Here is a 17,322-nt window from a genome sequence, read left to right on the forward strand (position 1 = left end):
ATATATATTTTTTATCTTTGGAAACAGGGTCTCTTAAGCCAGCGTGGCTGGCTTTGAACCTGTGCGATCCTCCTGTCTCCACCTCCCAAGCGCGGGGATTACAAGCGTGTGCCACCACGCCTGGCTCTAAATCAGTTTTTAACCCACATTCCAACAGAAAAATCTATGAAGACGTAAAGTCAGATAAAATTCCATTGGTCCCATTTTAAATATGCTAAAAACTGCAAATAACAAGAAACTGAGTTAGAGGATGCTAGACAAATGAGAAAGACAATTACTGCAGCCACGTCTGCGTCTCCTTAAAGGCTCAGCTCAGACACCTTGCTGCTCTTAGACCCATCTCCACCTAGTACCCTCAACAAATGGGGAGTTTAAAATTGAACTGGTCCTAGGCATAAAAGAACATTCTTCTGACTATCAGGACTTCCTGAACAGAAACTAGCAATGTTCTATGGCTTCTGAAATCTTAACTGTTTAATAAAAAGTCCATAATCATATAACTACAAGAATCACAGACTAATCTATGGCTCCTCATTCTTCACAAACAACGTCTCAGCACGTGCTTCCTTCCTGTAGCAAGAGCCCAGCGCCTTTATTTTCAAAGAGATAGCAAACATTCTTCTTCTGTATTTGGATTGAAAACCCAGCCAGCAGCTGGGCCCCATGAGGTCCTTACCACATGTATTTTAATCCTCTACTAAAATAGGTCAGTCAGCATTTTCCTGCTTCTCTTTGAGCACACGAAGGTTTCTGGAAGAGAAAGGGACACCCCAAGTATGCAGCCAATGGGCCTGAAATGTCAAGTTTCACACACAACTAGATTTTCAATGACCAGCAGGCAATTACCATTAGGGCTGGAGAGGAAAGGGGTCAATTTAGACAATTCTATGTTTAGAAGTCAGATATAACAGAATGAGAAAATAACTATCAATAATACATTCAAGTATCTTAAGCACCCTGCTGGACTCTGTTTACTGCTGATCTTTATTTAAGACCCCTATATGTTGATTTTAGCAGGTACACCTAACAAGTTCAAAGGGGCCTTTAGAAAAACTAAGAATCTGAGCAATTCCCACTGCCAAGCAGTCATTTCCCTTTCACTCAAGTTTTCCACCCAAATAAAAGGCTTTTTTTTCCCCTCCAGAACATCAAGTCCACTGGAGTGTGCTATACAGAAGTTATGGCTCAGAGAACAGAACAAATACTGTACTAAGAAATACTGAAATTATTACAATTGCTCTCTCTCTTCAAATTTCTGAAATGAAGGGCCGGGTGTGAGGATACACACGCGTAATCCCAGCACTTGGGAGGCTAAGACTGGGAGATCACGATTCATGGACAGCCTCAGCCACTACTTAATAAAGCCCTTCGCAACTCAGTAAGACCCTGATTCAAAATAAAGAACAAAAAATTGGGCTGGAGGCATAGCTTGGAGGTAGAATGCCCCTGGGTTCCACCCTAGTACCAGAAAAAAAAAAAAAAAAAAAATCTGAAATGGATTTGATGGCTCCACAAACAAATTACTATAGAACAGTCCCTCCCTATTCAAAGGCAAGTCAAATATTCATGATTTAACTACACACACACACACACACACACACACACACACACACCCCAGCAGGTAATCTCCTATTTTCCGTGGTGCAGAGGGCACTGCTAAACGCTCACTAATGGAGACTCCAACCTTCAGACATTAGGTTCTCTTTTGTTTTCCCACTCATCTCCAGGGAAAGGCCCTCAGGCACTTATCCCATGCTTACAGAGAAAATGCTGTATGTGCCTTACATCTACAAGCCAGAACATATCTGATAAAAGTCTGTAATTACATAACTCTGGACCAGGCAAGGGTGGTTATCCAGCTGGGGCCTGCAGGCTCCGGAAGGAGCAAGACTAGCAGTGTGTGGAACCGCCTGGCCAGAGTGGAAGCCTGAACACCCAAGTCTTCCAAAGCACAAGGATGGGGCCTAATCAGCCCTACGTCAACCTGCAAAGGACAGCCTGCATTAGGAAAGGCCGCACGATAGCCATGGACACTCACCGCACTTCCCAAGAAAGTAGGACTGGCTTTATCATTTCACCTGCCTTTTTTGTCTCAGATGTTTACATAGAAAAGACTCTCTTTGTTGCTCTAGATCCACAAAACACTATAGATAGTAAAATTTACTGATATCAAATTATTAGAAATCACTGTGAACCGAGTCCTATGACAAGGCACAAGGACGCCTAAGTCAGGGGGCCCGGCCACCCTCAGGCAGACTGTTCTTAGGCAGATGACAATCTTGTGGAAGAGACACCATCATCACGCCACCACTTTACAGCTTAAAACACATTTTCATAAGTATTTCCTCAATTATATTTCTCAGCAAACCTGTGCACAAGCAGAACTTTTCATATGCACTTTATAGATGAATAAATTACAGGTTAGAAGGGTCAAGAAATTTCATTCCCAAGTCAAAGTTCTTTCCTTTTTTTATTTTGGTACTAGAGATTGAGCCCAGGGCATTCTCCCTCTGAATTATACCCCCAAACAACATCCTATTCTTGCTCAGCTGCTGAGGATCTAAGTTGTGGAGGCTGGCCTTGAACCTGCAACCCTCCGGTCTAACCCTCCCAGGTATGGAGTTACAAACCTGTGCCACTGTGCCTAGCTCGCTCCTTCCTTCCTTCCTTCCTTCCTTCCTTCCTTCCTTCCTTCCTTCCCTCCCTCCCTCCCTCCCTCCCTCCCTCCCTCCCTCCCTCTCAGTACTGGGGACTGAACCCAGGGGTATTCTACCTCCAAGCTACACTTCCAGACCCATTTTTTTTATTATTTTATTTGCAGTACTCGGGGTGGAACCCAGGGACATTCTACTTCCCAGTGATACCCCTGCCCTATTTTTTATTCTTTATTATGAAATAGGGTCTCACTGAGTTGCAGAGGGCCTAAGTAGCTGAAGATGTCCATGAACCAAGTTCCTCCTGTCTCAGCCTTATTCTCTTATTTTGAAATAGTGTCTAAGTTGCAGAGGGCCTCACTAAGTAGCTGAGGCTGGCTGTGAACCTGCGATCCTCCTGTCTCAGCCCCCCAAGTGCTGGGATTACAAGCGTGCGCCACCACACTCGGCTCTCTGTCCTCTTTTGATGCAGCGTCTTCTGCAGATAAGACTGGTAAAGACAGATGGTAATAAATATTAGGAAGATATGAACCATGTACTAGGGGAGTACAAGCCAAGAAAGATAAGAGCTTAATCTCAACACTGGCGAATTGGAGAGCACTTTGTGAGGAGTTTGCCTTTGAAATGAATTTTAGAAGACAGGATACTTTCAGTCAGTTAACAAGAGCAAACAAGTCTAGGGGTGAAAGAGAACAGGAAGGAGAGGAAGGATGGAAGAAAAATGAAACCAGGGATTCCAAACAAAGCCGTCAGGCAGGGACATGTAAGACATACGGTGGAGGCGCAGGCTGGAACCTGGCTGAAAAGGTGAGCCAGATCCAGAACACAGGCCAGGCGGAGTGGAACACCTCCACGCAGAAGCAACAAGCGCAGCTCTGTGCTCCACGCTCACTGTTTCCTGATACGGCTTCTGTAATTTTTGGCCAGAACAATTTTTTTGTGCAATTCACTGTATGTAGGATCATGGCAAGAACTGCAAAACTTATTACATTTTCATTTTTGGTACTGGGGATTGAACCCAGGGACATTTTAACTCTGAACTACAACCCCAGCCCTATTTTATTTTGTGCAACGGAGTCTTCCTAAATCGCTGAGTTGGTCTTGAACCTTCGTCCTCCTTGCTTAACCCCCCAGGTGCTGAGATGACAGACGTCCCACGCCCAGTACTGCACAACATCTAGCATCTTGATTTTTGCTTATTAAATGCTTTTAAGGAAGAGCCGGGCATGGGGGCGCACGCCTGTAATCCCCGCGCTTGGGAGGCCGAGACAGGAGGATCACACAGGTTCAAAGCCAGCCTCAGCTACTTAGGCTCTCAGCAACTTAGTGAGACCCTGTTTCCAAATAAACCATAAAATAGGTCTGGGAGTCTAGCCCAGAGGTAGAAAACCCCTGGGTTCCACCCCTAGTGCCACACACACACACACACACACACACACACACACACACACACACACAGGTTCTAAGTGTTCTCGGTCTGTGGGGAGGGGGTAGACCAACGAAGAACTCACTTCCATCGACATCATGTACATACATGAAAATCCCAATGTCAACCTCGACACCCTGCCTGGGGAGGCGAGAGGGTGGGAGGAGCCACGGAAATGCACGCGTGTCACCATCGCTAAGGTGCATTAATGATGTGAGGCTGTAACGCACCAATAAGCACACAAAACAAAAGATTGCAGTGTTTTCTAGTTGAGTCAGAAAACAACGATCTCACCTCACCCACTGGGTCTCCAAATATCCCAGAAGGTAGCACTATCCCTAATTTTATTTTGCAATAATGGGGATTGATCTCATGCTAGGCAAGAGTTCTAATACTGCGCTACAGCCCAGCCATCCATATTCATTCATTTATCCTCCCTCCCTCCCTCCCTCTCTCTCTCTCTCTCTCTCTCTCTCTCTCTCTCTCCTCACAAGTTGCTGAGGCTGGCTGCAAACCAGTGGCCTGGGCCACAACATCTGGTTTGCTTTTTTTTTTTTTTTTAAAAAAAAAGAAAGGCCTCTTCCAGGGTTTTAAAGCTCAATCTCCTGCCTCAGCCTTTCCAATGGCTGGAATTGCAGGTATGCTCCACCTCTCCTGGCCTACTATCCTCAATTTTAGACAATAACGTCTGGTCCAGGTACAGATAAAAAGAGAAGAAAGAGGCCCGGCATGGTGGCGCACGCTTGTAATCCTCACGCGCTTGGGAGGCGGAGACAGGAGGATGGCGATTCGAGGACAGCCTCGGCTCCTTAGCGAGGCCCTCTGCAGGTTTGAAGTCAGCCGCGCTGGCTTAAGAGACCCTGTTTCCAAATAAAGAAGTATAAAACGGGTCTGGGAGTGTAGCCTGGAGGTAGAAGGGCTTCCAGGAACCCCAGGACCACCAAAAAAAGAGATGGCAAGAAAACCATTAGAAGTGTATTGTGGGCTGGGTGTGCAGCTAAGCGCACTTGTATACCATGCCCAAGGTCCTGGATTTGATTCTAGTGTTGCAAAAATAAAATAACAAAGCCCGGTGTGGTGGCGCACGCTTGTAATCCCAGCATTCGGGAGGTGAGACCAGAGGATCGCGGTTCGCCAACAGCCTCAGCTACTTAGTGAGGCCCTCTGCAACTCAGTGAGACCCGGTTTCAAAATAAAGATTACAAAATAGGGAAGGGGGTGTAGCTCAGAGGTTGAATGCCCTGGGCTCCATCCCCAAACCCCCCCAAAACAAACAAACAAACAACAAAAAAAAACAGTGCATGGTGATGATTTAGAGAAGATGTAATGATGGAAAGCGAGGAAGTGAGGATGAATCCAAGATTTCAAGTTTCTTTAACTGAATGATAATAACATTAACTGAATTAAAAAAGCAGAAAATTTGAGTTCCACTTTTATCTGACTGAATCTGAAACATCTAGTATCTCTATGGCAACATAAGCAAAGAATGAGAAATGTGGACCTCAATTCAAATATATTATGGATAAGAAAACTGAGATCAAGGGAGAAATACAGAATAGAAAGAAAGGAGCTAAGGAAGAAATGCGTGCGTTTCAACCTATCTTGAAGGCGCCCTTGCGCGGTCGTGGCGCGCTTCAGTTTGCCCGTTGTCTAGACACAGTGTTAGCGATGGGTGGAAGAGAACAATGAGACGCGTCAAGAGACAATTACATATACAGGCTTTGTTACGGAGCCGGGACCGAACCCAGGGGCGCTCACCCTCTGAGCCCCAGTCTTTGGTCTCATTAGGTTACTGAAAGATTCACTACGTTGCTGAGGATAGCCTAGGATCTGCGATTCTCCTGTCTCAGCCTCCCAAGTACTGGTATTACAAGCATGTACCACCATGCCTGGTTGCTAAAGATGTTTTTTTTTTTTTTTTTTTTTTTTGCGGTATTGGGGTTTCTGGAAGCCCTTCTATCTCCCAGACCTATTATATATATATATATATATATATATATATATATATATGTATATATATATATATGTATATATATGTATATATATGTATACATATATATACATATATACACATATATATTTGGAAACAGGGTCTCTTAAGCCAGCGCAGCTGGCTCCGAACCAGCGCGATCCTCCTGTCTCCGCCTCCCAAGCACAGGGATTACAAGCGTGCGCCACCACGCCTGGCTGCTATAGATGTTTTTTAAAAAATCACCTATAGCACGTCTTTTTGGATTTAAAATAAAAACTGAAGAATTTTTAAAGTACTCAAACCCACCAATCTCTGAACTTCTGTGGGCTTACTTCTTACTGTACTGTTCTTTTCCATTGCCCCTTCACACAAGTGCCTCCATGTTGTGGTAATCTACTAGCAAAAGCTAGTTTACTGACTAAATATTCTTTTGATTTCTCCTAAGAAGGTCACAGCCAGGCGTGGTGGCGCACACCTGTAATCCCAGTACTTGGGAGACTAAGACATAGGATCACAAGTTCATGACCAGCCTCAGCTACTTAGTGAGGCGTCTCAACTTAGCAATATCCTAATAAAGAATAAAAAATAGAGCCGAGCATGGTGGCGCACACTTGTAATTCCAGCATTTGGGAGGCTGAGACAGGAGGATGGTGGTTCACAGACAGCCTCAGCTACCACTTAGTGAGGCCCTTTGCAACTCAGTGAGACCCTGTTTCAAAATAAAGAATAAAAAATAAGTCTGGAGGTACAGCTTGGAGGTAGAATGCCTGTGGCTTCCATCCCTAGTACTGCCAAAAAAAAAAAAAAAAAAAAGTCAGATACATAATACCACCATCACACTTATTATTACTTGTGTATTTATTTATTTGTGTTACTACGGATTAAACTCAGGGGTATCCTACCACTAAGCTATACCCTCAGCCCTATTTTTTTTTTTTTTTTTGGGTGGGTCTGGAGATGGAACCCAGGGACATTCAACTTCTGAGCTATACCCCTGTCCTATTTTTTTTTTTTTTTTTTGGTGGTACTGGGGTTCCTGGAAGCCCTTCTACCTCCGGGCTACACTCCCAGACCTATTTTTTATATTTTGAAACAGGGTCTCGTAAACCAGTGTGGCTGGCTTCAAACCTGCGCAATCCTCCTGTCTCTGCCTCCCAAGCGTGGGGATTATAAGCATGGGCCACCATGCCCGGCTTCCTATTTTTTATTCTTTATTTTGAAATAGAGTCTCACTAAGTTGCGGAGGGCCTCACTAAGTAGCTGAGGCTGTCCGCGAACCGCGATCCTCCAGTCTCAGCCTCCCGAATGCTGGGATTACAAGCGTGCGCCACCACGCCTATCCTCAGCCCTATTTTTGAACAGGGTCTCACTCAGTTGCTGAGGCTCACCTTAAACCTGTGGCCCTCTTGAACTCAAGACTCCCAAGAACCGGGATTACAAGTGTGGGCCACTACACACTGCACTTCCATCTCACTTTGTATTTTATTTTTTAAATTTTGAAACAGAGTCTCACTAAACCGAGGAAGACTTTATGAGGTTGCTGAGGCTGGCTTTGAACCTGCAATCCTCTTGTTTCAGCCTCCCAAATACTGGGACGGAAACCATGTACCACCATGCCAGCTCTCCATCTCACCTCTGATGGAATGATATGAAACACTGGTAGAATAAGACAGATATCTTAAAAAAAAAAAAAAATCAATGAAAGCTGGGCCCGGCATGGTGCACACTTTTAATCCCAGTAGTAGGAGGCTGAGACAGGAGAATCACAGGTTCGAGGACAGTATTAGCAAGTAGTGAGACTCTCATCAACCCAGCAAGACCTGCTGCAAAATTAAAAAAATAAATAAAATAGGGCTGAGGGGTAGCTGGGAGATAGAATGCCCCTGTGCTTTTAATCCCCATTGCCATAAAAATAAAAAATTAAAAAAATTAAAAATCAATGAAAACAGTTAATTCTAGAGCAATTTTAAATACTTAATTACAGCTGGGTGTGGTGACATATGCTTGTAATCCCCGCGCTTGGGAGGCTGAGACAGGAGGAGCATATAAGTTCAAAGCCAGCCTCAGCTACTTAGTGAGGCTCTCAGCAACTTAGTGAGACCCTGTTTCTAAATAAAATATAAAATATGTCTGGGAGTATAACCTGGAGGTAGAAAAGCCCCTGGGTTCCACTCTCAATACCACAAAATAATAAATAAATAAATACTTAATTACAATTATTTGCCAGAATATTTCATTTAAAGTTTTACTTTTCAAATTTATATTTTATAATCATTAGCTTTCATGTTAAAAAACATCTGTGACTCCAGTCAAATTCTGTGTTTGTCAAACATATATGGCTATGTTATACCAGTATTTGCAGTACTGGGGATTAAACACAGGCGTCACGTAGGCAATGGCTTTATTACTGAACCACAACCCCAGCCCTTACAATATATTTAGGCTTACACTTCTTCCTAATTCTGTTTATGAACTTAATCAAATCTCATTTTATATTCTCTTCATTAAAAAAGCCAGACAAGCCGGGCATGGTGGCGCATACTTATCCCAGCACTCGGGAGGCCAAGACAGGAGGATCGCAGTTTGCAGACAGCTTCAGCTACTTAGTGGGGCCCTTTGCAACTCAGTGAGACCCTGTTTCAAAATAAAAAATAGGACTGGGGTGTAGCTTTGAGTTAGAATACCCTTGGGTTCCATCCCCAATACCTCAAAAAAAAAAAAAAAAAAGTCAGACAAGCTGGATGTGGGGGTGCACGCATTCAGGAGGCTAAGACAGGAGGATAGTGGTTCACGGACAGCCTCAGCTACTTAGCAAGGCCCTTTTCAATTCAGTGAGAACCCTGTTTCAAAAAATTAAAAACTAGGTCTGGGGGGTATAGCTAGGAAGTAGATTGCCTCTGTGTTCAAAATAAATAAATAAATAAACAAGATGGGCATGGTGGAGCATACTTATTTTCTTTCTTTCTTTTTTTCTTTCTTTTCTTTCTTTCTTTCTTTCCTTTCTTTTGGTGTGGTACTAGGGATGAAACCCAGGGGCATTATACCTCTGAGCTACACTCCTAGCCCTATTTTTTTAATTCTGAAACTGTGTCTCACTGAGTTGCAAAGAACCTCACCTCACTGAGTAGCTGAGGCTGTCTGCGAACCGTGATCCTCCAGTCTCAGCCTCCCGAATGCTGGGATTACAAGCGTGTGGCACCACGTCCAGCTAGTGGAGCGCACTTATAATCTCAGTACTTGGGAGGCTGGGAAAATAGGGTCACAGGTTCAAGGACATCCTCAGCAAGTAGTGAGACTAACATTAACTTACTAAGACCCTGTTTAAAAACGTTTTTAAAGCCAGGCATGGTAGCACATGCTGTAATCCCAGAACTTGGGATGCTGAGAGGGGAGGATGGCAGGTCCATGTCCAAGCTCAGCAACTAAATAAGGCCCTCCACAACTTAGTAAGACCTGTTTCAAAATAGAAAAAATAAAATTAACTGGGCAGGGTGGTGCATGCCTATTAATTCCAGGACTTGGGAGGCTGAGACAGGAGGACTGGAGAACAGCTTCACTCAACAAGTAGTAAGACTTTTATCGACCTAGCAAGACCCTGTTTCCAAGTAAGAAATAAAATCAGGCTGGGAGAGTAGCTGGAAGGCAGAATGCTTCTGGAGTCCTGCCCCAGTACCACACACGAAAATAAGTAAATAGGCCGGGAGTGGTGGCGCACGCTTGTAATCACTGCGCTTGGGAGGCAGAGACAGGAGGATCGCGCAAGTTCGAAGCCAGCCGTGCTGGCTTAAGAGACCCTGTTTCCAAAAATAAAAAATAGGCCTAGGAGTGTAGCCCGGAGGTAGAAGGGCTTCCAGGAACCCCAGTACCACCAAAAAAAAAAAAAAAAAAAAAAGGAAATAAATAAAAAATAAAAGAGGGCTGGAGGTGTAACTCAGAGGTCTCAGTCACACACACACACTACATAAATAAAAAATACATACATCTAAAATTGTCTCTAGAGACATTAGCACAAGCAAGGTACACATTAGGTACTTACTGTGTGAAAACCTCTGAGTGATCGGGGTTCCAGGATACGGGTAAGTTCGGCTTTCCCACTGAATGTTCCCTTCCTGGACAGCCTTCATGAAGCCATGATAGCACTGGTGGGCTACACCTAAGGACAAAAAGAATAAACGCCTCACCTCGACACTTAAACTTGGAGATAAGACCACCAAAACCATATGAAGCGATGTCTTTCATATATTTTATCACTTTTCTAAGTCGTAGCTTTTTTTTTTTTTTTGCAGTACTGGGGATGGAAGCCAGGGGCATTCTACCTTTAAGCTACACCCCCTTATCTTATTTTTATTCTTTATTTTGAAACACGGTCTCACTGAGCTACAAAGGGCCTCACTAAGTAGCTGAGGCTGTCCAAGAACCAAGATCCTCCTGTCTCAGCCTCCCGAATGCTGGGATTACAAGCGTGCGCCACCACGTCCACTAGTCATAAGTTTTTAAAGGAGTTCAAATTTCTTCCATTTTTATTCAAAGAAAACAGCTCAGCCGGATTTAGCAGTGCACGCCATTAATCCCAATATTGGGAGGTTGAGACAAGAGAATCACAGGTTGGAAGGCAGCCAGAGCAACTTAGCGAGACTCTTGGCAACTTGCTGAGAACCTGTTTCCAAATAAAAACTTAGGGATGGGAGCAGAGCACGAAGGTAGAACACCCCTGAGATCAATACTAGCAGTACAGCAAGGCCACTGATACCACTGACTCTAATGCAAAGGAGTGGAGGATAGCTTTGTGAGAAAATATGGCAACCCGAGCATGGGGGTACACGTCTGTAATCCCAGTACTTGCGAGACTGAGACAGGAGGATCACAGGTCCAAACCAGCCTCAGCAACACAGTGAGACTACTTACAAGCAAAAACTAAAAAAGGGCTGAAGGTCTATCTCAGAGGTAGAATGCCTACTGGGTTCAGTCTCCCAGTACCACACAAACACAAAAAAAGGTTAAAAAGTATCTGAACTAGCATAGGTATCTGAATTAAAATAAGTATAAAGCTAAACTATGGCTACCAAGCACTCTCCCATCTTAAAGATAAAATAACTAAGCTTAAAATAGATTATGAAATGATGAATTCATGACTGAGAAAGAAATTTTTAAGAGAGCTTTGATTCTTGGTGTGCTAGTGCACGCCTGTAATCCCAGTGCTTGGAAGGTGGACAGGAGGATCGCAGGTTCCCTGGCAGTCTCAGCAACTTGTGAGGCCCTCTGCAACTTAATGAGACCCTTGTTTCAAAATAAAGAATAAAACAGGGCTGGGGGTATAGCTTAGAGGTAGAATGCCTCTGGGTTCCATCCCTAGTACCACAAAATTTTAAAAATAAATGAATTTTTTTTTTTAAATTTTTTTTGGTGGTACTGGAGTTTCTGGAAGCCCTTCTTCCTCCGGGCTACACTCCCAGACCTATTTTATATTTTTGAAACAGGGTCTCTTACGCCAGCACGGCTGGCTTTGAACCTGCGCGATCCTCCTGTCTCCGCCTCCCAAGCACGGGGATTACAAGCGTGCGCCACCACGCCCGGCAAAATAAATGAATTTTTTAAAAAGTGTTTATGCCAGGCGTGGTGGGACATGCTTGTTATCCCAGTATTTGGGAGGCTGACACAGGAGGATTGCAGTTTTGAGGACAGCCTCAGATATTTAGTGAGGCTCTCCACAACATAATGAGACCCTGTTTCCAAATAAGAAATAAATTAGTCTTAGGGTATAGCTCAGAGGTAGAATGGCCCTGAGTTTAATTTCTAGTTCCAAAACAATAAAGTGCTGTAAGAATAATGGTAGATACATGTCATTGTACAACACCAAGAGAAAAGTTAATGTAGACTATAGACTTGTATCGACATAGGTCCATTCGCCTTGACAAACGCACTGCTCTGGTGGACAAGGTTGATAAGGGGGAGCTATGTGCGTGCAGGGGTAGGGGCAAGTGGGAAATGTTCATACCTGTTTTCCTGTGAACCTAAAACTATATATATAATATGTATGTGTGTATATATATATTCATATCCCCCCTCCCGTTACTGATGATTGAACAGGGCATTCCACCTTTGAGCTACTCCCCCAGCACTGTATTTTATCCTTTATTTTGAAACAGGGTCTCACTAAGCAGCAGGAGCTGAGGCTGGCTGTGAACCCATGATCCTTCTGTCTCAGCTTCCCAAGTACTGGGATTACAAGCATGCGACACCATGCTTGCTTGAGTCTGTTTTTTAAAAGCAAAAGCTTCATGTTTATGGGACCCTATTTCTTTTCTAAAACATTAATTTCAATGACTAATTTCATCAGAGCAATTGTTTTTTTCTTTTTGGGACTGGGCATTGAACCCAGGGGCATTCTACCTCTGAGCTTTTTGTTTGTTTATTCTGAACAGGGTCTTAACTGTGTGGTAGCACATGCTTGTTATTACAGTACGTGGGAGATTGAAACAGGAGGAAGCCAGTTCAAAGCCAACCTCAGCAACTTAGTGAGGCTCTCAGCAACCTAGTAAGACCCTGTTTCCAAATAAGAAACAAAATTGGGCTAGGGAGCCTGGCGTGGTGGCGCACGCTTGTAATCCCAGCATTCGGGAGGCAGAGACTGGAGGATCGTGGTTCCCGGCCAGCTTCAGCTACTTACCGAGGCCCTTTGCAACTCAGTGAGACCCTGTTTCAACAATAAAAAGGTTAAAAAATAGGGCCAAGGGGGTAGCTCAGAGGGAGAATGCCCCTGGGTTCCATTCCCAGTACAGAAAAAAAAAGAAAAAAAAAATTGAGCTACAGTGTAGCTCAGAGGTAGAATGCTTCTGGGTTCAATTGGGATATCAAAAAAGAAACAAGGTCTTACTAAATTGATGAGGCTGACCCTGACCTTGTGATCTTCCTATCTCAGAATTCTAAATACTGGGATTAGTTATGACACCACACTCAGCTCTGCAAAAAAAAAATTTTTTTTTTTTTTGCAGGTGTGGTGATGGAACCCAGGGGCATTCGACCTCCGAGCTACACCCACTGCCCTATTTTTGATTCTTTATTTTGAAACCGAGTCTCACTGAGTTGCAGAGGACCTCACTAAGTAGCTGAGGCTGTCCTCGAACTGTGATCCTCTGGTCTCAGCCTCCCAAGCGCTGGGATTACAAGTGTGCGCCACCACGCTGGCTCAGCTCTGCAAATTTTTGAAGAAAGAATACAACCAATGAAGTTACATTTGAAAGAATATATCATTCCTAAATCTGTCGCTTTAGTAAATCCTTAAGAAGTACATGGTTATACAAGTTTTCTAAATGATGTTCACTATCCCCATACTAGGATAAATTTTATTTAACTAAACTCACAGTTAAAAACAACTGAAAGCCAGGCGTGCCGGCGCACATTTGTCATCCCAGCATTTGGGAGGCTGAGACAGGAGGATCGCGGTTTGCGGACAGCCTCTGTTACTACTTAGTGAGGCCCTTTGCAACTCAGTGAGACCCTCTTTCAAAATAAAGAATATAAAATAGGGCAGGGGGTGTAGCTTGAAGGTAGAATGCCCCTGGGTTCCATCCTCAGTACTGCAAACAACAACAACAAAAATTGGAATATTTTTAAGTAGCGTGATCATTTTTAGTGAGTAACAAAAATTCCAGATATATACTGTTGAAATAAGTACTACAGATCTGCAAATGTTGAACTGAGGTAAAATACTAGTGAATAAAAGATGAATACATAATGATCAGGAGGACACAAATCAAAGTTCATCTTGAAGCTGGATGTGGGGGCTCAGGCTTGTAATCCCAGTACTGGGGAAGCTGAGACAGGAGGATCACACAGGTTTGTGGCCAGCCTCAGCAAATGAGTGAGGCCCTCCGGAACTTAGTGAGATCCTGTTTCAAAATAAAGAATAAAAAAAATAGCAACTCAAGTGAGACCCTGTTTCAAAATAAAAAATAAAAAAATAAAGCTGCTGGGCATGGTGGCACACGCTCGTAAACCCTGCTCTTGGGAGGCTGAGACAGGAGGATCGCAGGAGTTCAAAGTCAGCCTTAGCTACTTAGTGAGGCTCTCAGCAACTTAGTGAGACCCTGTTTACAAATAAAGTATAAAATAGGCCTGGGAATATAGCCCGGAGGTAGAAAGCCCCTGGGTTATACCCTCAGTACCACCAAAAAAAAAAAAAAAGTACGGCTAAGGGTGAAGCTTGGAGGTAGAATAATCCTGGGTTCCCTCCTCAGCACCACAAAAAGAAAAAGAAAAAGAAAAAAAAAAAAGGGCTGAGGGTGTGGCTCAGTGGTAGAATAGCCCTGGGTTCAATCCCCAATTCCGGAAACAAACAAACAAAAACCTTGTCTTGGGATAAATGAAGATCAATTACTTTCAAACAACAACGAACAAGTACAATTTAAAATAAAAAAACAGAAGCCAGGCGAGGTGGTGCACGCTTGTAATCCCAGCATTTGGGAGGCTGAGACAGGAGGATCGTGGTTCACGGACAGCCTCAGCTACATAGTGAGGCCCTTTGCAACTCAATGAGACCCTATTTCAAAATAAAGAATAAAAAATAGGGCTGGGGGTGTAGCTCAGAGGTAGAATTCCCCTGGGTTCCAGTTCTAGTACTGAAAAAAAAAAGAAAAAAAGAAAAAAAAAAAAAAAAACCAGCCTGGCATGGTGGCACATGCTTGTAATCCCAGAATTTGGGAGGCTGAGACAGGAGGATTGCCCAGGTTCAAAGGCCCAGCCTCAGCTACTTAGTTAGGTCCTCCTCAATTTAGTGAAATTTGTCTCAAAATAAAGAATAAAAAATAGGGCAGGGAGCCAGACATGGTGACTGACAATGGCACATGTTTTTAATCCCAGCATTTGGGAGTCTGAGACAGGAGGATAGCAGGTTTGCAGCTAGCCTCAGCAAATCAGTGAGGCCCTCTGCAACTTAGTGAGACCCTGTTTCAAAATAAAGGGAAAAAATAAGGCTGGGGTGTAGCTTGGAGACAGAATGCCTCTGGAAAAATAAAAATTAAAAAATCTAGAATCTAAATAAATGGAGAACGAGTAGGCACAGCTTCTATGAGCACCTGGGTTCAATGTCAAGTACAAATAAGTAAAATAAAGAGATAGTCCATGTTCATGAATAGAAAGAATCAATATTAAGATCTCAATTCTTCCTATTTTGATGTTTAGATTTAATGTAGTCCTAATCAAACCCAGCACGTTATTTTGTGGATTTTTTTTTTTTTTTTTTTTTTTTTGGTGGTACTGGGGTTCCTGGAAGCCCTTCTACCTCCGGGCTACACTCACAGACCTATTTTTACATTTTTATTTGGAAACAGGGTCTCCTAAGCCAGCATGTGCGGCTGGCTTCGAACCTGCGCGATCCTCCTGTCTCTGCCTCCCAAGCGCGGGGATTACAAGCGTGCGCCACCACGCCTGGCTATTTTGTGGATTCTGACAAACTAATTTATATGGGAGATGGACAGGGCAGCTGAGAAGGAGAATAGTTTAAGTTTAAGACAAGCCTCGCCGGGCGCGGTGGTGCACGCTTGTAATCCCGCACTTGGGAGGCTGAGACAGGAGGATCAAGGTTCGCAGACAGCCTCAGCTACTTAGTGAGGCTCTCAGCAACTTAGACCCTGTTTCCAAATAAAGTATAAAAAAATAGGTCTGGGAGTATGGCCTGGAGGTAGAAAGCCCCTGGATTTCACCCCCAGAAAAAAAAAAGACCAGCCTCAGCAACTTAGCAAAACTCGTGTATGTGTGTGTTGTGTGTGTTGTGTGTGTTGTGTGTGTGTGTGTGTGTGTGTGTGTGTGTGTTTTCTTGGAAATTGAACCCAGAGCCATTTACCTCCAAGCTACACCCCAGCACTGTTTTATTGTTTATTTTGAAACAGGATTTCACTAAGTCGCTGAGGGCCTTGCCAGTCCATGCCTATAATCCTAGTACTTGGGAGGCTGGAATAGGAGGATTGCAGATTTGAAGCAGGCCCTCAGGAGTTTAGCAAGGCCTTCTGCAATTTAGTAAGATCCTGTTTCAAAATAAAAGAATAAGTACTTGAGAGGCTGAGCCAGGAGGATCACAAGTTCGCAGCCAGCCTCAGCTGCTTAGTGAGGCCCTCTGAAACTTAGTAAGACCCTTCAAAATAAAGAATAAAATATAGGGCTTGGGTATAGCTCAGAAGTATAATGCCCCTGGGTTTCATCCCCACTACTATAATAAATAAATAAATAAATAAATAATGAAACAGGGATGGGGGTGTAGACGTAGAATGTCCCCTGGCTTCCTTTCCCTTTCTTTCTCATTCTCTCTCTGTCTCTCTCTCTCTCTGTCGCTCTCTCTCTTACCCTAAACGTAGCCATTGTATTCTTTGGTATTTCTATCCATTCGAAAATCGGTACATGAGCCGGGCGCGGTGGCGCACGCTTGTAATCCCAGCATTTGGGAGGCTAAGACAGAAGGATCACGGTTCAAGGACAGCCTCAGCTACTTAGTGAGACCCTTTGCAATTCAGTGAGACCCTGTTTCAAAATAAAAAATAGGGCTGGGTGTGTAGCTCGGAAGTAGAGTGCCCCTGGGTTCCATCCCCAGTATTGAGGGATAAAAAAAAAAAAAAAAAAAAAAAAAAAAAAAAAAAAACCTGCACATGGACATTTATAGCAGTTTTATTCACAACTGCCAAAATTTGGAAACAAGATGTCCTTCCTTCAATGGTGAATAAACTGTGGTATATCCAGACAATGGAGTGCTACTTAGCACTAATAAGAAATGAGCTCAGAAACCATGAAAAGACAGAGAAAACTTAAGTACTTATTATTAGGTGAAAGAACCCAATCTGAAAAGCTATACCCTGCCTCAGTCCAGCTATATGACATTTTGGAGTAAGGTGAAACGACGGAGATAGTGAAAGGACTGGTGACCGCCAGGGGGTGGAGGGGTGGAGAGGCAGAGACAGGTGCTGCTAGAGCAGGACAGCTGCTCTGTGTGGCCTGGACTGGTGGATGCATATAAACATGTCATAGAGAGAGGGTTGTTTTTTTTTTCTTAATGAGTGGGGATTGAACCCAGGGGCATTCTAACTCTGGGCTACACCCCTACTCCTATTTTATTTTTATTTTGAAATAGGGTCTTGCTAGGTTGATGAGTCTCACTACTTGCTGAGGCTGTCCTTAAACCTATGATCCTCCTGGCTCGGTCTCCCAAGTCCTGGGATATAAATTTAATTGCAAATGGGAACACTCAAGCTGTTCATAAAACCCAGAAAAGAAAGATGAATTAT

General features: G+C 43.6%; 1 protein-coding gene across 1 annotated transcript in view; it reads right to left on the minus strand.

Moving 5' to 3' along the window:
* Positions 1–17,322, minus strand: part of FBXO42 (F-box protein 42) — a gene marked incomplete at its 3' end in the record, with an annotated part of 81,833 nt that overhangs the window by 36,684 nt on the left and 27,827 nt on the right. The window contains exon 3 of the mRNA XM_080691249.1: positions 10,089–10,205. Coding sequence (XP_080547375.1) covers positions 10,089–10,205 — 117 coding nt within the window. The remainder of the gene's footprint in view (positions 1–10,088; positions 10,206–17,322) is intronic.

This window comes from Muscardinus avellanarius (genome assembly GCF_963383645.1).
Source record: "Muscardinus avellanarius genome assembly, chromosome: 3".
NCBI classification, from domain to species: Eukaryota; Metazoa; Chordata; class Mammalia; order Rodentia; family Gliridae; genus Muscardinus; species Muscardinus avellanarius.